Source organism: Pygocentrus nattereri, chromosome 17 (assembly GCF_015220715.1).
Source record: "Pygocentrus nattereri isolate fPygNat1 chromosome 17, fPygNat1.pri, whole genome shotgun sequence".
Taxonomy (NCBI): domain Eukaryota; kingdom Metazoa; phylum Chordata; class Actinopteri; order Characiformes; family Serrasalmidae; genus Pygocentrus; species Pygocentrus nattereri.
In genome coordinates, this window is record NC_051227.1 from 21,931,338 (window position 1) to 21,957,516 (window position 26,179).

At 40.9% G+C, this 26,179-nt stretch overlaps 1 protein-coding gene across 2 annotated transcripts; it reads left to right on the plus strand.

Moving 5' to 3' along the window:
* The first annotated feature begins 250 nt into the window (after window positions 1-250).
* On the plus strand, window positions 251-26,069 carry trmt9b (tRNA methyltransferase 9B). Of its 2 annotated transcripts, none has more exons than XM_037546583.1 (5): window positions 251-374; window positions 11,884-12,074; window positions 16,160-16,333; window positions 21,863-22,306; window positions 23,935-26,069. In XM_037546583.1, the coding sequence occupies exons 2-5, from the start codon at window positions 11,921-11,923 to the stop codon at window positions 24,459-24,461; spliced, it is 1,299 nt and encodes a 432-aa protein (XP_037402480.1). In that variant the 5' UTR covers window positions 251-374; window positions 11,884-11,920; the 3' UTR covers window positions 24,462-26,069. The 2 variants fall into 2 exon arrangements, with proteins under 2 accessions (XP_037402480.1, XP_037402481.1); XM_037546584.1 differs by lacking the exon at window positions 251-374 and adding an exon at window positions 7,838-8,081.
* Window positions 26,070-26,179: the final 110 nt, after the last annotated feature.

The following is a 26,179-nucleotide window of genomic DNA, read 5'->3' on the forward strand; positions in this document are numbered from 1 at the left end:
CACTGAATTATGAAGACATTTTCAGGTATCCGTGGAGTTCCCCTTTAAGCTGGAACGGAAAATCCGAACAGGCAGCCAAGTTCAGCTCCATGCGTTATGAAAGCGCTCGCGCGCGCGCGCGCGTGTGCGTGTGTATGTGTGTATATGTGTGTTTTGTCTGTTGTGCTCGAGTCACGTGACTTCGCGGACCAATCACAAGGGCGGACGTAACGAGCCGTATGTGTGTGTGTGTGTGTATGTGTGTGTGTGTGTGCGCGCGCGCGCTGCCCTCAGTGAGTGTGTTGCCGTCGCTGGCTGAGGGTCGGTGTGTGGTTCGGTCACCTCACCGGACTCGGTCTGTGTGATGTCCGCGCGAGCTCTCCTCCGGGCACGAGGTACGTACAAGCCCGTGTTTGTGTGTCTGCACGTCTCTGTGAAGGGGTGGTGACGTCAGAACAAACGTGAGTCCCGAAAGAATCGTGCGGTGAAAGTTTTACACTTTGCGTGTGTGCGGGGTTCAGAGTTTGGTCACTACAAGGACCTGCAAAGTTGTGGGTTCACGTCACTGGTCCTGTGTGTGTGTGTGTGTGTGTGTGTGTGTGTGTGCGCGCGCCCGCGCGTGCGTGCATGTGTTTAGGCAACGTGAACACACTACAGCAGGAGTGCACAGTTCCAGTACTGGCAGGCTGGTGGTGTCCACGACAGTCTGTGCTTCCACTGTTCAGACACACCTGATTCAGCTCACCTGTTAATTGCCAGGTGTAGTGAGTGTGTTTGAGTGGGGAGCTCCCAGACTGTGTTGGACACCAGCCATGCAGAACTGGATTATCCACCTATCAGCCATAACATTAACTGTCTCATATCATATTTTATCAGCTCTTCTTACCACATAGGTGCACTTTGTAGTTCTACAATTACAAACTGTAGTCCATAGTCCCCTTTTAACCTGTTCTTCAATGGTCAGGACCCCTACAGGACCACCACCAAGCAGATTGAGTGGTGGATCTTTCCCAGCACTGTAGTGACACTGATGCTTCTAGATGTTTTAAATATCTCTGTTTCAGTACTGGACTGACAACAGTCCACTAACCAGAAATATCCAACTAACAGCATCCTGTGATCACTGATGAAGGACTAAAAGATGACCAACATGAACTGTGCAGCAACAGGTGAGCGACTGTCTCGGACTTTACATCTACAAGGTGGACTGACGAGGTAGCAGTGTCTAATAGAGTGGACAGTGAGTGGACATGGTGTTTAAAAACTCCAGCAGCACTGCTGTGTCTGATCCACTCGTACCAGCACAACACACACTAACACACCGCCACCACGTCAGTGTTACTGCAGTGCTGAGAATGATCCACCACCCAGATAGTACCTGCTCTATGGTGGTCCTGTTGGGGTCCTGACCATTGAAGAACAGGGTAAAAGGGGACTAACAAAGTAAGCAGAGAGACAGATACAAATGAAACGGGTGTAAAGCCTTGGGCGGTGAAGCAGTGGAACTGTGTTGACTGATCCATCCATGCCTTCAGGATGTGTTGTAGTGACATTAGTGATCCAGATGATAATGTTCATATGGCTGAATGCAATCAATTCCTCACAGCAATGTTCCAGTAAAGCCTTCCCGGAAGAGTAGAGGGTGTTACGGCAGCAAAAAGGGACAAACTCCCTATTAACACCCTTGATTTTAGAAGAAATGTTGGACGAGCAGGTGTTTGTAGACCTTTGGACATGTAATGCGATTCTGGTCCATATTGATGTGACTGCATCACATTATTGCTGCAGATCTGTCAGCTGCACATTCATGCTGTTGGATTCGGATCTGGTGGCTGTGAACTGGTCCACTGAACTCATTACCATGCTAATAGAACCAGTTTGACATGAACTGTGACCAGGTGCACTATCAGGCCGGAAGTAGCCGTTAGAAGAAGGGTAAAAGGTGACCATAAAGGGATGCGCATGGTCAGCAGTGATTCTGAGAGATGCTGTGGCACTGAAACAATGATTTGGTGTTAGGGGGCCCAATGTGTGCCAACCAAAACATTCCCCACACCAATACACCACCTCCACCAGTTTGGCTGTTGATACAATGCAGGTTCTGGGGATTTATGCTGTTTGTCCAATTCTGTACAGTCTGCCTCTCGCAGCAGAAGTCCTCTATGTAAGATGCTGTAAGATGGGGTTGTAAGATGGGGTTAGAAAGTAAAGTTTTCCCTTGTTTCTTTGTCAAATATTTGAATTTTAAATAAACTGTTTATTCTTATTATTTGAATCATAATGTAATTTGCAAAGAAAACGAGATGGAAGATAAAGGTTTCCAAGTCAGTGGTATGTCTCCTACATCCACCAGCATAAGTGAACAACTGACATATAAACCAGTGATTCTCAAATACACATGACTGCATCGGAAGCATGAAGGGACCAAATGTCATGTAAGAAAAAGTGTGGAACTGGCCTCAGTAGTGAAGCGAGCTGCAAGGCTAAGTTGCTACCTCACTGCAGTAGTGGGTTAGCTGTTTAGCCTTGCAGCTTATTTCACTACTGTATAAACATTGTGATTATTAGCTCATTCCGCTACAAAGCGTCCACATTTAGAGCCTTGGCTTGTCAGAAAGGTCTGCCATCTGAAGCAGATGATTCAGTTACATAATGTATTTTTGCGTTATTCGTAGGGCTGGGCAATATGATGTTTTATCATTATAATCAATTTTTTCACGATATGCTTTTTTGAGCATATCGTGGTTATCGTCTGCACTTAAAGAACACTCCTGTCACCCAACCTCACGTTTCATTACAAAAAGAGCATAATTGGCAAACATTGTAGAAAGATTATTGCAGTACAGAGTTTTTCAACAGTTTCAACTCCTTCAACCTCAGAACAATGAAATATTGTGATGCGTATTTTATCGCGAAAATGTTTACTAAAATCCTGATATCTAAAAAAAAAACATCTAGTTCTAATTAAAGACAAAGTAAAATGTTTTGTTGGTTTATGGGCAGCAGTGATGTTCTGTCCTCCGTTAGGTAGTCGTCATTTGGGATGTTTGTAGCTAAGTGGTCTAGGAGTGTCTAGAAAAAGGACATTTTCTACATTATTCAAGAAATATTCCAATGTTGAAATGTATTTTGATGGCCCGGTCATTTACCATATATAGCTTAAAGAGAGAATGTGAAGAAATGTTCTGGTGACAGGATTTTATATACCAGGTTACATCACCCTCACTGAGTTAAGCTCGATTTCTCTGCTTGGTTCTGCTTTTATGCGCTGCGAAGAGAAAATAATCCCATTCAGGTGGTGGAAAAACAATGAAGCGTTGTATAATTCATTGGGTGCTCCCATTAATGTCTGGGCCAGATGCATTTCTCTTAGAGAATGGCTGTGTGGGGGTCTAATTATAGCCTCTCGTCTTGCTCCGTATGCTCCCAGCGGCTTGTTGTGAAGAGCCGTTTCATCAACAGGGGAAATTCAGATGCTACTGAGCCTAGACACTGCTGTGAGGGGGTGACATGCTGTTTATGTAACACTCTCCATCCTCTGCTCCTCTCAGCGGATGTGTGTTCTCAAAATAGCCCCTGTAATGAGGGGCTGCTGGAGTTTGCGCTGCCACAGACACCCACACGATCCATGGAATCTCGGAATAGACTGGATTTGTCATGTCACTGCAATAGCACACACCTTCATTCTGACATTTCACACTCAGATCCCAGTCAGACGGAGAGATTCTGCCGTTCATAAGATTTGGCGTTCCCCTGACACGTCTAATGTTTGGAACTGTTGGAATAGACGCCAGCTCTGGATGCATCTGTGATCTTTAAGCATGCAGTCTGTTCTCTTAAGCTGCAGTGACGGACAGTGTTTGCCTCTAAACCAGCCTACTTAGTGCTCAAGACCCGTCTTCTATAAGGCCGCAGCTTGAAGGTCGAAGGCTGCACAGCATGTACAGAATATCATATTGTGAGCGCACTCTTAAAAATAAAGATGCCAAAAGGCATTCTTTAGAGTAATAGTGAAGAAAAACACCTTCGGTCCCCTAAAGCAGGGTTTCCTTAACTTTTTTCACACCAGGACCCACATGTAGAGGTGACCCACAAAATTATTCTGTGAAGTGACATGAGACAAAAATGTACCTGAGCTTTCAGCCCAATTTTACTCAACATTCTGTTCTTTGAATCAACAAATGCAATCGCATACCATGATAAAAGACGGAAACCTACCTATGCCGGCATTGGTAAGATACTGGGATAGAAAATAATAAAATTACAATTGTACGGCCAGTATATGGAATGTTCTCTGCAGAAGACTCCTATCTCGACTGAATATTTACTTCATTCAACCTCTGTACTTGGTCTACCTTGGCCTTTTTTTTAGATATTTACAAGATGTATTTCTGGTCGTAAACATTTCATTAAATTCCCTGCTATTCTACCTCCCTCCTCCTCAGATACCATCCTAAAAATAGACCCTCATATAAAAGGTGCTATTTATAACCTTTACTAAACCATGTTGATTCTTCAGCCATCAAGTACCAACCGTCTCTGCATCACATGGTCAAAGAATCTTGGTTTGGATATATAGACAGAGACTTGGGAAGCGATTGTAATGAAGGTTGTCCACAGTTCATTTGCAGGAGCCCTGCAGTGTAAAGTTGTTCACAGGGTGCTCTGGACTAAAAGTATGCTCGCCAGTATTTACCCTACTGTCGATCCTGAGGGTGCTAGGTTTCATCATAGCCCTGCTGATCTCCTACATGTTCTGGAACTGTAATTCCTTGTCTCATTTTGGAAATCCACTTTTGAAATCCTCTCCGTTATTATTTCCACTAATGTCTCCCCTTCTCCCATAGTGGATCAGGAGTACTGCCTGCAGGCCACTCATTACCGTCTCACATTTTTCCGATGGCCGTTGGTCTTGGTGGCCGTTTTGACACTGCTTGCAAAGCGGCTAATCCTAATTAATTGGAATAACTCCCACCCACCATCTTGCACCATTTGGATTAAAGACTCTCTCCAGTGCATGAAGCTAGAAAGGATTAGACATCTCATATCTGGCTTAGATAAAAATGTATGGCAGCTCTTTTTAGATAATGTACATAGAACCCCACTTCCAATGAAGTTGGATCGTTGTGTAAAACATAAATAAAACAGAATACGATGATTTGCAAATCCTTTTCAACCTATATTCAATTGAACAGACCACAAATACAAGATATTTAATGTTCAAACGGATAAACTTTATTGGTTTTTGCAAATATTCACTCATTTTGAATTCGATGCCTGCAACATCCCTAGTATTGCTATTGGCACAACACTCAGTAACTGCACTCCAAATGCACGTTAAAGTTTTTTTCAAGAACTGTACACCATAAAATGTGATTTGGATTTTAGTCTGAGAACTGTCTGGTCCTAATATTCTGATGAGCACGTGTGAGGGATGTCAGTCACTCACCATCCACTATGCCACTTAAGTAGAACTAAACCTTGCAGTGCAAGTAGTGAGAAATAAGTAAAACGGGCACTCTGCAGGTGGTGATGTCGATCCCCCTGCGTTCATGACTCACAAACGCTGTATCCAGCTTTTATGTGGCAACATCTTAGAAGAAGGTTCTCGTTTACTGCTGACAGATCAGTGAACATAAGAATGAACAGACGGGCAGATGAATGAACAAACAACCCGACAGCAGGCAGACAGATACAGTTTGATAGCTCAGTTAAACTTGCTAGGTTAGCTTTTGCTTGGTTGTTAGCTTTCACTCAAAGTTTTTCTGACTTGAACACAGTGAGACTGAACATTGTGATTGGTGAAGGTACTGCTTATGAAAGTGCTAGCCCAAATTACATTGGAAGAGGAGAATTGGCCATTTAGTGGACCCTGGAAAGGACATACTTTGTACATGTTTATTGTGTGCTTACGAAAGCAAGACTAACCTACTTAGAAAGAAGACAAGGTTTAAGTTCCCTGGGGCTTTAAAACTCCTTGGTGTGAACCCTTGATATGGTTACAGATTGACCTGCATTACTTTTGACCAGTTTTGTGGTCATGCGAATACCCCCAAAGAAACTGGGACTGGTTATTATGTTTAAAGCTTACAATAAAACATTCAGTGCATCCCTGTGCAACATTGGTGTCTCAAACTATTCACAAATGTTAACTGTACAGCCCTAAATGCTAAAGATTGGTCTCACAAATGGTTCTCCACTAGCAGTGTCTGATTTCGCATAGATATAAATATTATAGATTTGTTTTGTCATTATCAGCCAATTATGACATTTTCACTGCAAGGTATCTGCACTGTAAGCTGTTGACCACTGGTAGGTTATAAAAGGCATTTTTTTATATACAGTTCCTGTGATGATATTCAGGAGCCTTTTCTGTTAGCGCTAAATATTGTTGATCTGGTTCTAAGACATCTGGCAACATTTGTTGACTTTTTGGTATCAGTATGAATCCTCATTTTTTTGCTGTTGTATGAATATCAAATGCAACAACTGGACCTATTCTGGACAATAGCAATATACATAGTATTGTTAAGTAAACATACTCGAAGATCTGTCTGATTGGTGTAGATGTCTGTGGAGTTTCTTCAGATCAGCAAGGGTGTGGATGAAGCACAGCTTCTTATTCCTGATTTATAATCACTTGTAAATTCCAGATAACTGGGGCATCATCATATAACAACATCCCTCTCTTAGCTGAAAATATCACTAAAGGTCAAACTCAAAGATGCCAGTGTTGTGAAATCTGTCATGAATGTCTGTCTTTTGCTTGTTCAGGGGCTTATTGTTGTTAGCAGGGCAATGGTTTAATAGCAGGGCAGATCTTGGAAAAAGTTGAAAAGTTCTATTTGCAATCTTTTGCAAATCAGTTTTGTATAGTAAATAATTAGAGAACTGTAGAGTCCAGTGGCGAATGATGCCTATTAGAACTAGGCCTTCAGTTTGGGCCACAAACATCAAATCTGAGAAAAAACACTTTAATAACACTTTAGTGCAAATTCTAGATAAAACACTTATATTTGAAGCTTGTCAACGACATCAGCATATATTTACCTTGCATGTAGCAGTTCTACAGTTAATCTTTCAGTAAAGAGCCCTGGCATAGAGCTGCAGCTAATGTTTTCTATTTCTAACAACTAATTGAAACCTGTTAGACTACAGCTCAGGTTGGACTTCCAGACCTCTTACAAATTTGGTTCCATTGATTAAAAATCAAAATGGGACTGGCCGATTCCACTGTCAGTTCCTAACTGTATTGGTAATCTTACATCTAAGGCCTTCAGTTCAGCTCCTGAAGTCCTAACCAATGGGAAAGCTCATTGGCTGTGGTTACCAGTGTACCACAGTGCAGTTTTTCACTGGGCGTTTCATGATCTTAGCCCTGTTTGTTCATAGAAGACCCTGATAGTTTCCCACTGGTAGATTCGAAACATAAACACATGAAAATGTATATTATTGTATCCCTAATTGCAGCACTTTAAGTCTCTATATTTCTGTTCCCTACTAGTTGTCTTATCGAGGCCCACATTAATTTGATCACCAAATGTCTTTTAAGAGCTGCAGGGGTGAAGATCAGCCTTAAATTCAAAATGTTCAAAACTACTGATCAGTGACTTGCTCTACAGCTCAGCACAGCATGTCTCTTCAGCATAAGCTGATTCATTTTTTCTATTATTGAAGCAAATGGTCCATTCAGGCGGGAAGGTTTTCTTAATGCTGACCTCGAGAAGAAGCCGCACAGCCTTTTGCTTATGTTATTTTAAAGAAAAACAACTTGCATATTCACTTTGAGCAGTGGGAATGGCAGTGCAGTCGGGCTTTTAAAAATGGATCAGCAGCAGCCAGGGTAGCCTCAGAGGCTGAAAAACACTCTCTGCATTTCAATCGAGCTGGACAGCCTGCACTCCGCTTTGGGAGAGCCACACAGTCAAGGGGGCCGCTGCTGGAAAATCTCTTGAGCGTTTCTGCCTCGGTCAAGACAAGGAAGAGGGGGAGGAGGAAGACGAGAGGAGGCTTTTCTGAAGAGGGTTTGGTATATGGGGGCTGTTCATTAGAGAAGGCACTCAGCACTGTGTGTGGAGCATGATGTCGTCCTAGCTGGAAAGGTAAATTGATGTGCGCTGGAGGAGGAGGCGTGCAGATCCTGCGTGTTTTGTGGACTGCAGCATTGAGAGAGAACAAGATGTGATGAGAGAGATTCACTCTGCAAGGACAGTGAAGGTGTGAGCAATGTTGCTTAGAGAGAGAGAGAGAGAGAGAGAGAGATGCTGTGAAGAGACTCCATGTTACTGTAGAGGACAGGGGAGGAGGGTGTTGTAGAATGTACAGCGCTGTGTTTACCCCTTATTATTTAGTCTTACTCTTAGTTGTATAACTTAAAGCAGTTACAGGCCACTTATGGTCATAGCACAGGTTTCCTGATGTCTCTCAGTGCTTATGGTATATATTAGAGGTGTCAATGGTAAGTACTGAACAAAATGTTCAAGGTCAGCATGCTGGAGCAGCACTGCTGAACATTATAGGGCTTTCCCTACTCTAACGCATCCACTGCAACTTATTAAGGGCATATGAATTAGCTAATTAGTTGGAAAAGATGTATTAAAACAGGAAAAAACTGCAAAATGTGCAGTTTTAGGGGTACTTTAGGAACGAATGTGCAAGCATATGTGAAAAATATCTATACACAGGCCTGTCACAGTTATTAGATCATTGCATTAATGCAATTAATTTGAACTGACCTCAGTTATTTTCAACAGTTGTGAGCCTTCACAATATATGTTTACATTGCATCAATTAACTTGTGAATTGGGTGCAGTTTCATTAGTTGAGATGAGGCACAGGCATATAAGTAAAAGTCCCTTAAAGCCACACGTGTTCTAATTTCTCACACCAGGGCCTGCCCGCAAAGCAAGTTCAACAGCGACAGGGTTCCTGACTAAATTTTAGCATCACAAAACCTAACAAATAAAACCCTGGTTAACTCGTTTTACAAAGACAAGGCATTTATAACAGTAAAAAGCAGTGCTGTTAGTGCTTCTTGGTGTAACAATTGCTTTATATTATTAATGTCTATGTAGTATGACTTTCTTCCACTGTTAAAAAGCAACATTATTCGTGTGATTGATGCCACAAGTGTGCCAAGAAAAAAAAACAAGTGGTTGAGCTGCGTTGTCCCTAACCTGCTCTGGATCAGGTTAGGTGTGCAGTTTAAGCTGTCATGGCAATGTATCCGGTAAAAAGTGATCCACCATTGTAAGAGAAAATCCACACTGGACCAAGCTGAGCTGAAAGTTAGCTGGCTAAGCCATAAATCCCATTTCATGAGAGAGACCCCTGGACAGCCTTATGTAATGGGCCTCATTTCCCAACCGTTCTTAAGAAGAAATTCTTCCTAAAACCCACTTATACCATTTTTTAAATATTCTTACATTCACCAGTGCTTTCTTATTTGTGATTTGTTCTTGGGTAAGAACACCATCTACACTCACTCAAGAGCACAGAGGTGTGAACAGTTCTGCAGTTTAAGAATGCATCAAGGACATATTTAAGAAAATAAACTTAGTAAGATATTGGTGAGTAGGGCCCTAAATGTTTGTATATTTGCACTGTCATCGGCTGGGAAGTAGTATGTATGGACAGATAAGAAGTTGAGTCATTTTTATATCAAAATTGCAGTTTGAAAAAGGGCAATTTTCAGACCACAAAAGCTACAATTTTAATTATATCCTATATTATTAACTACATTGTCACACACTTTAAGAGAGAAAGTTTAACGTTAAAGTTTAGGATATTTTATTAGTTGCGTAATGGACACAAAAAAAACAGTCAAAATCCTTGTAGACAAGTTAGATCAGTGGTTCTCAGACCAATCCTGAGGGGCCACCGGACAGGGCAGATTTTTACTCCAACCAAACTTACAACACAGAGAAAATCACAAATCAGCACTGTCTGGTGGTCCCTGAGGACTGGTTTGGGAACCATTGATTTAGACCAGTGTGAAGCAACCAAACAACAAACAGGTGTTGTATACATGACAATACAACTGCAACTAAATAGGAGTCTGACATACTACATTCAGCATTGAAGCCTGAGGCTAGAAAAATGCTCTAATTTCTAGAAAATGATTGCAATTTAAGTTCACAATACTGGTGAGAAAAAGTGCAATTAGATATTTTCCCAAAACCATTCAGCCCTAATAGGAAGTAAGATAACTAATCAGCCAATTTGGACACTTAGGATTTAGGATACTTTTAGTTATATAATGGACAAAGAGACAGTCAAAATGGTTAGTAGTTATTTGTGAGGCAAGTAATTGTCAACATTATGAGAGACCTATATATAATATTATTTAGCATCAAGCCAAAAGAGCCAAATTTTGTAAAATGGAACATCTTTCTTAAAATAATAATTCAGTGAGCAACTGTGCAGTGTGACCATATAAACATTGTGTTAAAAGGCCATTACCTCCTTAAATGAACTCACCCCAGGGCCACGTTCAGTAGTAAAATGTTGCTTAACTTTGCAGACAGAAATGACATCAGTCTTATATAATCAATGACTAAGTCTGTTCTGTGTATCTGTTACGATATAAATCTGTAATATCTCAAGCTTTCAAACCTGCTGCGGCTAATTAGATTCAGCTGTTGGAACACAGATTTGGACCAGCTTAGCAAATCTGACTTTTGCTGTTGCCTCAAGGGAGCAAACTTGGCATCACACAGTGTTCTGCAGTGCCTGGAATAATAGACAAACTAAGAAAAAGTCTGTTATAAAACTATAAAAGGTTGATGCTAGTCTATAAATGGTTCCAGAGGCTTTTTGTTCCTCTCGACTACAGAGACGTTCTGCAAAAAATGTAGAAGATTTAGGACCATAGTGGAAGCTCAGTAAGGTAGAGCATATGTTTGGTTTTGAAACAGTTACTGAACAAATGGGGCATTGAGTATTGCATTACATTTCATTTATGAAGTACTAAAATGTTGCCAGTTGATCTTTATGGTTACCATTTAAGGATTTTGTTAAGCTTTTGGCATTTAAAATCATAGAAGAAAAAATAAATAGGATACCAACCTTGTACAAAAAGACCTAAGTGCTGGTTTCATAAAAACAATTAGGAGTACAGAGAAAACCAGACAGCGAGAATAATTAAAAGCATCTGTGCTGTCTTGAGACTATTAAACAAATACAAAGTTATGGTGGCGCTGTCTGATCTGAGAAAATATTAGGGGCAAATAGTTTTCCACTGTAATGTTGAGTACAACTATTGCTCTGTGTTGAATTTTCACCTCCCATAGAAATGAGGCATCTGTGGAAAGAAGGGATGGACAGCAGGTCGTGACCCAAGCCTTCTGCTTTCTGCTGCTAGGCGATTGCCTCGTGACTTGCTGCTCTTGGCTGCCATTTCAGCATTAGTCAGGCTGACCCCTGCTGGAAAGATGTTGTTTGTCAAAGTGACACACTGTTGCAGTTGGATGATGAGGAACTGTTTGTGTCTCTCTCTGTCTCTCTCTGTCTCTCTCTGTCTCTCTCTCTCTCTCTCTCTCTCTCTCTCTCTTTCTCTCTCTCTCTCTCTCTCTCTCTCTCTCTCTCTCTGTCTCTCTTTCTCTCTCTCTCTCTCTCTCTCTCTCTCTCTCTCTCTGTCTCTCTCTCTCTCTCTCTCTCTCTGTCTCTCTGTCTCTCTCTCTCTCTCTCTCTCTCTCTCTCTCTCTCTCTCTCTGTCTCTCTCTCTCTCTCTCTCTCTCTCTCTCTCTCTCTCTGTCTCTCTGTCTCTCTCTCTCTCTCTCTCTCTCTCTCTCTCTCTCTCTCTCTGTCTCTCTGTCTCTCTCTCTCTCTGTCTCTCTCTCTCTCTCTCTCTCTCTCTCTCTCTCTCTCTCTCTCTCTCTCTCTCTCTCTCTCTCTCTCTCTCAGCGGTGAGGATGCTGTATTGGGCTGATTTCTAAGCAGCATGGAGGAGGCTGCCAGCCAGCTGGAGAGAGACCATGTTCACAGCGTCTATGAGAGGATTGCACCCTTCTTTAATGACAGCCGCTACAAGGCCTGGCCCAGAGTCAAGCAGTTCCTGCTGGAGCAGGAACCAGGCAGTATCGTGGCAGATGTGGGTAAGGTGCCACGTTCTGCCAACATTCTACCAACAATAGAATAGAATAAGTACAACTTATGTGGGTGAAATGCCACGTTACCTGCAGAGCCGTGTGGAGAGAGAGTCGCATCAACAGAAGTTCAAAATGCTTGATGGTCATGTGATGCATGTACACTTCAGATAGTTCCAGGAAGTTCTTTGTGGGCAATTTAAACCCATAAACACAGGGCGACAGAACTGCATCTTTTGGTACTTAGCAGTCAATAAATGAATTGATTTGCAATATTTATATAGAAAGCCAACATGTGGTTGTAGTTACAACAGCATGATGTATTTTAAAATCAGATTCACTACTATTTGAGGATTAAACAGCTATCGTTTTACGTGCCTTGTTGACATGTTGGGTTAATGTCAACATGGTTTCCGAGTATGTTGTCATTGTTTTGAGTTTAGTTTTAGTATTATAGATAATAGTTCTTAAACTTGTATGGTAGTTAAGATCAGTCATATCCTAATGTTTATTGATTATTGTAGGGGAAGGAATGTTTCAGAATTGAGATCAGATTAATTTTCTAACATTAACACATTAATTAATGGTTATTTCAGTAATGCCAAGGCCTAGATAATCTTAATGACTTAATGACTCTGTAAACTCTGACTTTCCAAAAGGGACAGAAGGAGCCAAAGAAATCTGTTTGGCTTGCATATGAAAAAATCTGCTATTAAAAAGCATACGTTAAAACATCACATACAGACAGGACAGGACATAATAAACACATCTATTTATATTTGTTTGTACATATATAAACATATTGCTGTTGCCGGAAGAAAACCTCATATCTCCAAAATGGTAACTTTACAGGAGAAGGAAAAAACCTACTTTACTTTTAATTTAAGTCAATGGAACCAGACTTTTTTCCAAGCCATTTAAGGTCGTTTCTTGTGTATGGCTCTGGTTATCTGTAATAGAATAGAATAATTATAACTTGCACTATATTGCCAAAATTATTCACTCACCCATCCAAATAATTAAATTCAGGTTTTCCAATCACTTCCATGGCCGCAGGTTTATAAAACCAAGCCCCTAGGCTTGCAGACTGCTTCTACAAACATTAGTGGAAGAATGGGTCGGTCTCAGTAGCTCAGTGAATTCCAGAATGGTACTATGACAGGATGCCACCTGTGCAACAAGTCCAGGTGTGAAATTTCCTCGCTACTAAATATTCCACAGTCAACTGTCAGTGGTGTTATAACAAAGTGGAAGCGATTGAGAATGACAGCAACATGGGCCACGTAAAAAACAGGGTCAGTGGATGCTGAGTGTGCAGAGATCGCAGAGAACTTTCTGCAGTCAGAAGTTTCTGCAGATACAGACCTCCAGACTTCATGTGGCCCTCAGATTAGCTCAAGAACAGTGTGTCCATGGCCGAGCAGCTGCATCCAAGCCTTGCATCTCCAAGTGTAATGCAAAGTGTTGAATGCAGTGGTGTAAAGCGCTGCCACTGGACTCTAGAGCAATGGGGGCGTGTTCTCTGGAGTGACGAATCACGCTTCTCCATCTGCCAATCTGATGGACGAGTCTGGGTTTGGCAGTTGCCAGGAGATCGTTACTTGTGTGACTGCATTGTGCCAAGTGTAAAGTTTGGTGGAGGTGGGATTATGGTGAGGAGTTGTTTTTCAGGAGTTGGACTCAGCCCCTTAGTTCCTGGAAAAGGAACTCTTCTTGCCTCAGCAGACCAAGAGATTTTGGACAATTTCATGCTCCCAGCTTTGTGGGAACAGTTTGGGGATGACCCCTTCCTGTTCCAACATGAATGCACACCAGTGCACAAAGCAAGGTCCATAAAGACATGAATGAGCGAGTTTGGTGTGGAAGAACTTGACTGGCCTGCACAGAGTCCTGACCTCAACCCGATAGAACACCTTTGGGATGAAGTAGAGTGGAGACTGAGCCTTCCCAGAAGAGTTGTAGCTGTTATAGCTACAGGGTGGGCCGAAATCATATTATACCCTATGGATTAAGAATGGGATGTCATTCAAGTTCATATGCATGTGCAGGCAGACGAGCGAATACTTTTGGCAGTATGGTTTATGTGGGTGAAATGCCACTTTACCTGCAATATAATAAATATAACTTATGTGGGTGAAATGCCATGTTACCTGCAATAAAATTGAATACTCTAGTTGATGTTGCTGTGATTTTCTTGGGGTCTTTGTCAAAAAAACCTTGTTTGTTCAAAATGGTACATTGTCTTTTGGACAGTTTCTTTTAATATGTAGGTCAAACTGTGATTCTCTGTCTTTTCTCTTCCTAAGTTACTTACTTAAGCAGTATTGGTCTTTTTTTCCTCCATGACATCATTTATAGTTTTTTTTTTTCTTCCCCATGAACGGTTCTACCTGAGCCCTCTTCAAACTCCTATAGTTTTATGCAAAGATTTTGGCACCAAACTGAAAGGCAGTAAAGTCATCTGCAGAAAACAAATAAAAAAATCAGCCGATGTTAATGCAATTTTAGTTTAGCAAAGCAAAACCCCGATATGACAGCAAAGTACATGCATAAACTAGTCTACTCTGCAGTGTTGCTTGCACACACATCTCTGCATGAAAGAGTCATCAGAGGGAAACAAAACAAGTATGCAAAACTAGACAAGCCAGAGACATTTTGGAAACAAGTGCTGTAGTCAGATAAAGTAACAATGGAACGCCTCACGTCTCATATGCTGTGCATGGATCATGGCCTATGAATGTGACCGTACAAGAAGCATTATGCAAGGAAGAGTGGGTGAAATTTCCTAAACCAAAGTAAAAAGACTTCTTGCTGGATATATAAACAATATACTGGGGTATATCTGCAAAAGAGGGTGATACTAAATACTGAATTAGTGAGGTGTTGATTTTTGCACATGCCTCGATAACGGTCATCTTTTCTTTTTAGTTAATCAAAAAATAAAGTAACGGTGCATTAACATTTGCAAGAATGTTAATGCACAATCTGCAGAGACTGTGTTAAAAATTTTTTATTTGGCCGGGGGGCGGGAGGGGCAATCATTTGCATACAGCTGTATCTGAAGAATAATACTTCTGCTAACATTTCCATTGTGTTGTCTCCTTAACCTTGAGAAATATTCTGCACTCACATAATGACTGAGTTCCTCCCTTAGGTTGCTTTTTTCTGAAATGAAATCCAATTTTTCAGCTCATAAAACATAATGAGAGCGACTGAATTACAACAGAGTAATCAAAATGTGGCGTGCCTCACAGTGTAGAAAAATGAGACCGAAGTAATTTAGGGTGTATCTTCTGGAGTCTTTTGGCAAAATTAAATTTTGTGCCTTGTTATTTTATTATATTAGAGCTGTAGAGATGTCGCACAAAGGCACTTACTGCAACGAAGAAAACGGGAGAGTCACAGATAAACGATTACACAAATATAAATGACTAAAATTAGAAAAAGGAAAAGCAGATAGCAAATTAAATGGTAATATGACAGAGAAAATGAAGGAGGGAGAGAGGAGAGATAATGAGAGAAAAGAAGAATTGGAGAGAGTGAGTTAGAAGAAAATTAGGAGGAAAACGAGAGAACAAGAGAGGAAAGAAGAGAGGGTGATAAAGAAAATGGTGAACAAGAGAGAAAGAAGAATGGAAAACGTACAGAACAAAGGAGAGAGACAAGGAGAATTGGGGAGGGAGAAAGCGAGAGAAAAGAAGAGAGGGTAGTGAAGAAAGAGAAAAAATATATTTGTAAAATGTAATTGTAAAAAAGAGCAAGAGAGAAAAGATGGAAGGAAAGAGAACATAGAAAGAGGAGTAAAGAGAAAAAAGACTGAAGAGAGGAAAGAGTGAGTGGGAAAAGGTGTTGGAGAAGCTCAAGAAAAGGGAGCAAGATAGCAAAGCAGAAAAAAGAGGCAGAGGGAGAAATAAAGAATGAGGGAAATGAATAAAATGAGAGAAAAGGGGAGAGAAAAAGAAGAGAGGAAGAAAAGATCATTTCATGAGGCTGTTATCCTGATAACTTCTGTCTGTCATTGTGTCCTGTAGTATTTCGAGGTTAGATCTACTGTATGTGCAGACAGTAAATAATCATGTTTTCTGACACCACAGGATGTGGCAATGGCAAATACATGCACATCAATGGCAGCATCTTCAAGCTGGGCTGTGACGTGTGCCGGCCACTGGTGGACTCGGCCTGGAGTCAGGGTCATGAGGTCCAGCTGTGTGACGGCCTGCGGCTGCCCTACAGGGACAGCTGCTTCGACGCCGTGCTCTCAATTGCAGGTCAGCTCACTGTCCTTCAGTGCTACCTTTGTTTCTTGCAAATACTTACACGTTGGTATTTTGGTGCTCAAGAACATGGGTTGATTATGCATGCAGAATCTGGTCAAAAATGTTTGTTAAATTCCCCAAAAATGAACAAATTTTCAGTGAACATTTTCAGTAATAATGTTATGGAAGCCAAAACTTAGCTGGATTTTCAATGACAAGACAACATGCTGCTTTATGTAACTGAAAGGCACTAAAACGGAATTAGCTAGAAAACAACCATCTGGTTAGCCTAGATAGTTATAGTAGTCTTTACCACTGGATAATGTTGTAAAAGCAACATGTGATTAAGCCACAGAGGAGTTTTGAAAATATTAAACAATGTTGACTTCTAAGCCTCTTCAATTTAACAATACACTTATAAAAACACCATATTTAATTATTATGCCTGAAATGTTTGCATTTTGAATGTGTGTGGTGGTCAGCTACGGGTATTTGTCAATGTTAAACTAGAAAAGTCTGACTGCACAGCTTAAGCTTGTTTAGATGTTGCTAGGTGATTTCTGTGGTATCCCAGGTGGTTGCTAGAGTGTGGCTAGGAGGTTGCTATGGTATCCCAAGTGGTTGCTACAATGTTTCTAGACATTAGCTACAGTATCCAAGGTAGCTGCTAGGTGGTTGCTGGTGGTTAATGATATCCTACATGGTTAATAGGGTGTTACTACTGGACCTCTATAATCGTAATATAAGCCAAATGCACAACCTTTTACACGGTATTCAATCCTAAGGGAAGGAAATTGGTCATTTAACGACAACTGGATGAAAACCATATGTCAGATTAAAAAGCTGTATCAAGCACACCATTCCCGATAGGTCACAACTTTCTGAAGTTGGAGCAGTGCCGATATCTTGATTACTGCAGGACAAGTTAGTGGACAAAAATAAGAAAAATAACAATAATAAGAATTGTATACCATGGGATAACAATAGTGATAATAGCATTAATGGTTAATATCATTTTTTCACGCTTACTGGTACAGAGTGATATAATTAATCCTCAGAATGTGCAGCTAAATGTCAAACTTTCATAGAAGATTATGGGAAAAGAAGAACTTCGTCTTAAATTATATGGTGAGTCATGCTTATATCATAGACAATAAAGTTAAATGTAGTATGTGAAGATTTTTAAAGTTCCAAAATATTTTTTTCTTCTTAGTCCATACACTCCACATATAGAAACTACCCTTCAAAAACATAGACCTATACAGACTTCCGCAGTTTACCTCCACCTTTACCCACTGAAGTTGAGGCACAATACAGGACCGCCAACCAGAGCAGAGCTTGTTTACATATATCAGTCTTAACAGCACAGTTAAAAACATAGCCCATGTCCAGAAAACATGTGGTAAAATCAGTTATTTGTATATGAATTCACACAAATATGCTGTTCTGGGTTAATTTGTACCAATGCAGGTAATATAGTTTTATTAAAGCAAGATGTGCTGTGGAAAACAAGCTGTGTTACTAGGCTACAGGAGATTAGCCGTTCTCAGCGAGAGCCGGGCAGTGTGTGCTGTCAGTCTGTGTGTGTCTGGGTCACCTGGCAACCTGAGGTCACCCCTCTGGGACATGGTCATTGTGGCTATTCAGCAATAAACAGGGTCATAATTATATCAGCATTCAATGAAGAGGGGAGGTGGAAGTGTAAATACAGAAATGGTGCACTTCTGTTGTCTTTTTAATGATGATTGTTTTAAAGTGTCCACATCATGGAAAACAATGTCCTTTGCTTTTTATAAATAAGAATTTGATTTAGACACCAAAGCTTAAAAAAATAGTGTGTGTGTGTATATATATATATATATATATATATATATATATATATATATATATATATATATACACACATATATATATACACACATATATATACACACTCACAAAAAGTCAGGGATATTTGGCTTTGGGGTAAAATTTCTGGATGAACCTAAAATGCACTCTAACCTTTACAGGTGAATTTAATGTGACCTTCTCTGAACTTTTGAATGCACATGTCCAGCTGTTCAATGTTTCAGTACTTTTTGCACAACTTGCTGTTCTCTAACAAGGAACTTAACAGCAAGGTGGTGGTGTTAGAGTGTGGGCAGGTGTGACTAGTCAATATAGAACTGCCCTACACTTTGTGAATGGTACAGTGACAAGCCCATACTGCTTGAATAACATCATTAGTCCAGTCATTGTGCCTCTGCATGAACAACACAGGCCTCATTTCATCTACATGGACGACAATGCTCGAGCTCATCGAGGTCGCATCATTAGGGAACGGCCACTGGAGACTGGGGTACCTCAAATGGAGTGGCCTCCACTTTCTCCAGACCTGAATCCCATAGAAAACATATGGGATCAACTGAGTCACTGTGTAGAAGCTTATAACTCTGTACCCCAGAACCTCAATCACCCGAGGGCCACCCTTTAAGAAGAGTGGGATGCCATGCCTCAGCAGACAATGAGTCGACTTGTGAACAGCATGAGACGTCGTTGTCAAGCTGTGATTGATGCTCAAGGGCACATGACAAGTTATTGAGACATTGACATTTTTTGTTGGGGTATACCCACCACTGCTGTTGGCTTTTGTTTCAATAAATTGTTTGAGATGAGGAATTCACCACTGCATACTTCTACTTAAACGCCGTAGTTTCATGATATAATATCACCGTAGCAAGAACTTCTTACGTTTTGCACAAATTTCACTCGAAAGCCAAATATTCCTAACTTTTTGTGAGTTGTGTGTGTGTGTGTGGGATGACAATGTAGAATGTAGGATGTAGGTACTTTTAAGAGAGATTGCTTTTCAGGATGTCTCATCTTTGATTATAAGACACCAGAGATCTAACAAGTAGTCGGTCGATAATGATACAAGTCTTGATTTTGAGGGTGTGCAGATCACCCACTGTTGCGCATTATTAGGCAGGCATGGAGAACCTGTACCTTAAATGCTGTAGCTCTTAATTTCAGCAGTGGGTGGCAGAGTGATCTCAGCAGTGAGGTTCCAGCCAACCGCAAGCCTCTGCTGGCTCAGTCTTCACAATTTCAGTGGAACTGCAAGCCAAGATTCTGCCAAACCAGGAATTGACTATGTTACAAAGCATGTTGGATGTGTGAGTCATGTGTTGCTTCTAACCTTGAAGGGCTGTTTTTTTTACAGCTGTATGTTAGCTGACAAAGTGTTTGGTTGCTTCTAAGCCACAGCTGGGCTTCTCAACACTTAAAACATTGCACTATAATAGACTCTGCACACTAGTAATATAACACCTTAATGCCTCCATAACTTATAATATTACAGTAAAGTTTTACGACCTTATTTTGCTATGACATTGACAAATATGACTTTTCTTAAAGGGACAGTTTCATCTTTTACTCCAAATTTTCCCCTCAGTTTTCTCCTTTAAATTTTGCATTTGAACTATGAGGCTAATGTAGCTAACAAGTAAAGGATCCCACCAGTTAGCATCCTTCATAATGCATGTCTAAAACACAAACCACGGTGAGCTGTTTAAAAGAGACATAGTTTGCTCTTTTTTCAGTTAAATATAATTTTCTGTACTTGCTGTAAAACAAATACCAAATCTTTGTTTCATGTGTTTTACTCTCTCCTTTCCTCCTCAATTTAAGTGATCCTTTTTAAAACCCACAAACGGGGAAATTCCACCTCCACATTTAACCCATCCGTGAAGTGAAACACCACAAACACACTAGTGAATACACACACACTAGGGGGCAGTGAGCACACTTGCCTGGAGCAGCGGGCAGCCCTATCCATGGCACCCGGGGAGCAGTTGAGGTTTGGGTGTATTGCTCAAGGACACCTCAGTTATGGACTGTCGGCACTGGGGATCGAACCGGCAACCTTCCGGTCACAGGGTCAGTTCCCTAACCTCCAGCCCACGACTGCCCCCTGGGAAAGCTCTTGTTTATGGGAGATGAATTTGTATACTAATGGCTAGCGCTTTCATTGGCTGTCTTAGCTGAAGGAGGGAGAGCAGGAGGAGTGCTGTGTCTGAGAGCTCAGTAATGACTGCAGCAGAGCACAGTACATTGAGCCCATATTTTAATCTTGTTCACACTGAGAGCCACATACAGGTGCTAAATTATGGGCATGTGCTAACAAAACGGGCAATGTTTAAGGCAGAAACCTTGTCACCATTAAGACATTGATAGAAATTGATAGCACTAGCATTGTAATAGAGATTTCAATGTTATGTGTGCATCAAGCTAACAGTAGTTAATATTTGCATTTCATAGCTCTCTAGATTCATCAGAATTTAGGAGCTTGCAGCAGATATTCAGACATTCTTAAGTTTTCAAAAACATTTGGATAAATGTGGATGGGGGTTTAACACAAAGCCTGTCTCAGTGTTACTGAACCTTTTAGCTATATGCTTAACTTGACTTAATATGGCCCAAGTAGCCCATCAATGAAAGACAGTGTGCTGAGTCAGTCACTGTTTGTGAAACATGACATTTTGCACTGTTTTACATCCAGCGCATCAGTGTCTGTGTTTAAAGGCAAAGATTTTTACCAACCCGATTGAATACATTCCAATTACAGATTAAGACTGAGGTGTTTTATATGCTCACTCTTATCCACAATCTGATGAAAAGTAATCCAATCCAAAATGATGTGCATGCGTCGAGTACCACTTAGAGTAAATGTAACCATGACCGCAAACATCCTGTGAGTGAGAAGTTTTCAGTTGGCACATTTGTGTTTTTAATTGCTTTAAAATGATGTCAGACTCAGGAAAATGTATACACATCCTTTTTAAAGGAGGCCTAGAGGAAGACATCATGTTATGAGACACATAAGCTGGACTCCTGTCCCACGGCCGTCTTTGAAAGATCAGAGCATAAACTTCTTCTCCTCTGCAGACCAGTTATAAACTTTGCACTATGACGTGCCGCCCATGCACTGAATGTACTTGCACTTTCCGATTGGAAATGTAATCAGGCATTTACTTGGTTATTATTCTTCTATTAAGCTGATTATTTACAAGATTACCCACCTCGTTCAATCGGATAGGAATTGCATTCTGAATGGCCTCAATAGGACTAGACTATTCCAATTTGAAGTTTAAATGCAGACACTTCATAACTTCTTGGGTAGTAGATACAGTGAAAAGTAACGTAAAATGAAAATGCAGTTTTGTATGCTATCTATCCATCTAAAGTAGACACACTTTTGTAGTTGTTGACATTAAATGACATACTGTTATCCATACAAATACGCAAGCACAAACAAAATTCAAGCTTCAAGATGGTTGCTTCTGGTGTTCATAACTGTGCAATGTACTTGTTGGTTACATTAGCCTTGTAGCTGTTGTACAAAACAAAAGGCAATGGACACCAAACATATCTTGGTTAATGACATGCATTTTGCAGTAAAAGGGGACATTTGTGTAAATGTTATGTCTCCCCAGACTACCAGATGAAACCGATGTATTTACCTCTATAAATTTTTATTATGCATGTCCTTTCCGTTCCTAGTCATCCACCATATGTCGACTAAAGAGCGTCGGATCAGAGCGCTGAAGGAGATGGCACGGACACTGCGAGTCGGAGGCCGCATCATGATCTACGTGTGGGCCATGGAGCAGAAGAGGCGCAAGTTTGAGAAGCAGGATATCTTTGTCCCCTGGAACCCGAACCCTCCCCTGTCCCCAAGAGAGCCTGGCAGACGAAGGCGCCAGGACAACGGAACCCAAAGTGTTAGCAACAGACAAGACTTCAGTGACAAGCACAGGAACGTGAAAAGCACATCCTCAATGGTAGATGAGGAAGATCCGGGCAGCCCTGGTCAGCAGAGAAAACAGAAGCTCTGGTTTTTCTCCAGGTCGCTGGACTCCGTGCTGGACTTCAGCAGCCTGAGCGTTTCCCGCTCCTCCTCCAGGGAGCTCAGTGCTTTCTGTAGCCCCATTGGAGAAACTAGAGGTGGGGAATATGACCATATGTTACTGTTATTGTGCTTCTGATAGACTGTAAAAGTCTGCTTCTTGGAGTATTTCATGGGTATCATCAGCACTTCTATACCACTGAACAAGGACATGTTTCTTAAAAAAAGACCAATTATTACAAGCCTATTATTACAAGCCTATCTATTTCATTCTTTTTAATTTTTACTAAACCTAATCCTTGGCCTAACCCCCTACTAAACCTAACACTGGTCTACATCTCCAGAGTTCATTCATAGAATTTGGTTGCAATTTTTCCTTTTCTTGATCCAGGTAATCCCAAATACATTCAGTGATGTTGATGATGAGTTCAGTGATGGACTCTGGGATGGCCAGTCCATGGTTTTGGACGTTAACTTCAACCCAAAACCTAAACCTCACTCTTAATATCATTGAGTTTTACCAGATCTATTAATCTAGTATTAATCTCTAGATAATGTAAAGTGAGATATCCAAACAAAATAGGACATATCTTTTTAATTTAGCTTGTGTTGTCTTTCAAATTCTCATTCATACCTTTATCTTATTTATGTATATTTTCACATTATCTTCATTTCACTTTATTACTTTTTATTTTGTGCTTTTTTTTAAACCTACTATTTCATTGTAAAGCACAGTGTTACGATTCGGTGGGGGGGGGGTGGTGTTTGTTTTGTGCTCTCTCTTTCTTGTAATCACTTTTCCCCTAGGGTTAATGTCTGGAGAGCTCTGATTGGGTACAGTAGGGGGCACACCAATTACTTATGGGGTGGTGTGGCACTGCAGAAGGAGAGGGCTGTTCCAGTGGTTGTACAAGTTAAAACAAATAAATTCTGATAATTCATCAGTTATTTGTAGTTAGTGGTGTGTTGGTCTGGCAGTTGGATGGCGTTGGCTTTTTTTATGTACAGCCTTAATTTTTCATTTTAGATGGGCATTTGAGGTCGTAACAACTGTCAGCTGTTACATCTTTGAAAAGTTCAATTTAAGTTGCTGCTATTATTATTATTATTATTATTATTGGGGGCAGTCGTGGGCTGGAGGTTAGGGATCCAGCCTCCTGACCGGAAGGTCGCCGGTTCGATCCCCAGAGCCGACAGCACGTGACTGAGGTGTCCTTGAGCAAGACACCTAACCCCCAACTGCTCCCCGGGCGCTGCGGATTGGGCTGCCCACCGCTCCGGGCAAGTGTGCTCACTGCCCCCTAGTGTGTGTGTGCTCACTAGTGTGTATGTGGTGTTTCACTTCACGGATGGGTTAAATGCGGAGTTGAAATTTCCCCATTGTGGGACTAATAAGGGTCACTTAATTATTATTGCTATTATAGTAACAAGAAGCTGATTTCATGGCAAATCATTATGCTATTCTTATTTTTAAAAATTATTTACTTTTAGCCAAAAGTAAAAATATTGTAAATTATTGTAGACTTTTTGTGCCCTGCGATCGACTGGTGACCTGTCCCGGGTGTATTCTGCCTTCCACCCAATGAATGTTGGGATAGGCTCCAGCTCCCCGTGACCCAGAAGGATAAGCGGCTTTGTGGATGTGTGTGTGTGTGTGTGTGTGTGTGTGTGTGTGTGTGTGTAGACTTTTTTTGAAAGGTGTCAATGTATTTTTGCCCACTCTCAGGTGAAATGGAGGCTGGTGACGGTACACCGCTTTCCCGCGGCAGAGGGCTCATTAGGCAGGTGTCCAGCTTCTTCTGCTCCTCAACATCCAGGACCAGTCTAGAAGAGGATGTCTTTGTCTCCGACCCACAAGACCAGGCTCAGAAAGTGAACAGCAACAACACCAGGAACGGAAATGAAACAGTCGCCGTTGCACTTGTCCAGGACTGTTCATCTGTTCCCTTACCGGACTTGGTGTCATGTCAGAGGGAGCAAACAGACAGCGTAGGTCTTGAGGAGGTGGACAGTGGAGAGCTTGGACAAAATGCACAGGAGAGGCAGGAGAGCCCTGTGCATCTTCAGCAGAATGAGGGGAGGAGCACAGAGAAGCTGAAAGAATCATGTCTGCGCTATTATCACGTGTTCAGGGAAGGAGAACTGACACAGCTGATTGAGGAGCACGTAGAGGAGCTTCATGTTCTGCACACCTGCCTGGATCACGCCAACTGGTGCGTTGTGGCTGAGAAGGTCCAAGTGTGGAGAGTTTGAATTTATTTATTGATATTTATTAACTTTTTTTGTTCATTATGACATTTTAAGTGTTTTTTTTTTGTTTTTTTTAAATGTGTTTGGCTGGGTTTTTAGTGTTTGAAGTGGCTGTCTATGAGTAGTGGTCAGTGTCGATTCTAAACCACTATAGCACAATGATGTGTTCCTAATGTGGACTGGAACAGTATTGCTGAACTTCTAACGGGTTTTTTCTCGTGCCAGCGGGTAAAGACAGGCTATAAAATAATAGTGATGTGATATTTTTCAGGTCTGAGTAAAACAATGCATTTCTCTTGGTCTTAATTTGAATATCTGTATATAGTACGGTGCAAAATACAAAGACCACCCTTCTTTTATCTAATTTCTAGTTGAAAATGACCAGGTGTTCATATTCTGTATCAGAAAACTACACAGAAGCCTCAACAAGTTAATATCAGTTTTTTTCAGTGTCTAGTGTGTCCACTCTTTGTCTTTATTTTATATTCCATTCCTTTCTGGATGCTTGCTTTCAGTTTTTCAGAGAAACCTGGGAACACCTCCGAAGTTCAGACTTAGAAGTTGGTTTCATTTTCTGCTTCTCACCATCCAAGTCATCCTAAACATATTCAGTGATGTTGAGGTCTGGACTCTGGGGTGGTCAGCCTTTGGGAACACCAGCAGCTTGAATTGCAGATTTCCTCAATAAGAGCCTGTTGACAGCTACACATCCTTTCTCATGGTGTTGTTTTCAAACAGTGGAAGGATGGACAAACACTGGATTTGAGACCAATCTGAAGCAAAATTGGAGCTTTAAGTCATGTTTATCTGACTGGGACAGTTTTGGTGTTCTACCAGGTCTTACAGTTGTTAGGAGTCATGCTTTATCTGTGTCTTTTCGTCATTGTTGGAACCTCCGTTTAAGAAAATCCTGTTACTTGTTTTAATTCCTTTTCTTTATGTAACATCTAATCTTCAGAAAAATACAGTATCTCCTAAAAAGTTTGGTAAACTATACTTTTTATATCAGTAAGAGGTGGTCTCTGACTTTTGCACTGTACTGTAAATCTGTGATTTTGTTTTACTGAGTTTTATGGCAGTTTACGAAATGTAATATTACTATGGCACTGATTTTCATGGCAAATTTGTCACTATTAGCTGTCTTGAGCAATGCCTGTCTGAAACTGAGAACATTGCACATTGTTGTACTGAACCAAACAATGCGAGCACATAACTAGCATTTATATAGTGAATGCATTCTCCTCAGGAGTTGATATTTTTGTGTGGTTGTGGTGTTTTGTGGTTTACGCTTAAGCTATAAACTGCTGTTGTTTATTGTCGTTAGATGTTGAACCGTTCACCTGAGGTGAACCACTGATGGTCATGTTGCTGCTTGTGGGGATCTCAGTAGTTTGCACATGAATTCCCATCTTCAAAACTTGAATAATTCTGTCTTGGCTGCTGTTTTTGATGGACGTTTTACATATTAATGCAGTTTCAATGTGCGTCTACTCATTGTGCTACGCCAAGGATCTTGTAATTTTCCTTTTTAAACTTGAGCCATGTTTCTCTTTCATTAAACTGTGCATTCTGACTGTTTGAACTGAATAAATAGGCTATATTTTATTCTCAGATATTCTGTAATCTTTTATGCTGTGCTCCTGTGTGTAGATCAAAAGGCATGGATTATTACAAGTTAACTAATTTAACACTCTAAATCTGAGATTCACAAATGATTCATT

Excerpts from the sequence above, each read along its gene's own strand:
- trmt9b (XM_037546583.1), top strand. The coding sequence starts at position 11,921 with ATGGAGGAGGCTGCCAGCCAGCTGGAGAGAGACCATGTTCACAGCGTC. Across the intron at positions 12,075-16,159 it reads CAGTATCGTGGCAGATGTGG|GATGTGGCAATGGCAAATAC; the intron begins GTAAGGTGCCAC and ends CTGACACCACAG. Across the intron at positions 16,334-21,862 it reads CGCCGTGCTCTCAATTGCAG|TCATCCACCATATGTCGACT; the intron begins GTCAGCTCACTG and ends TTCCGTTCCTAG.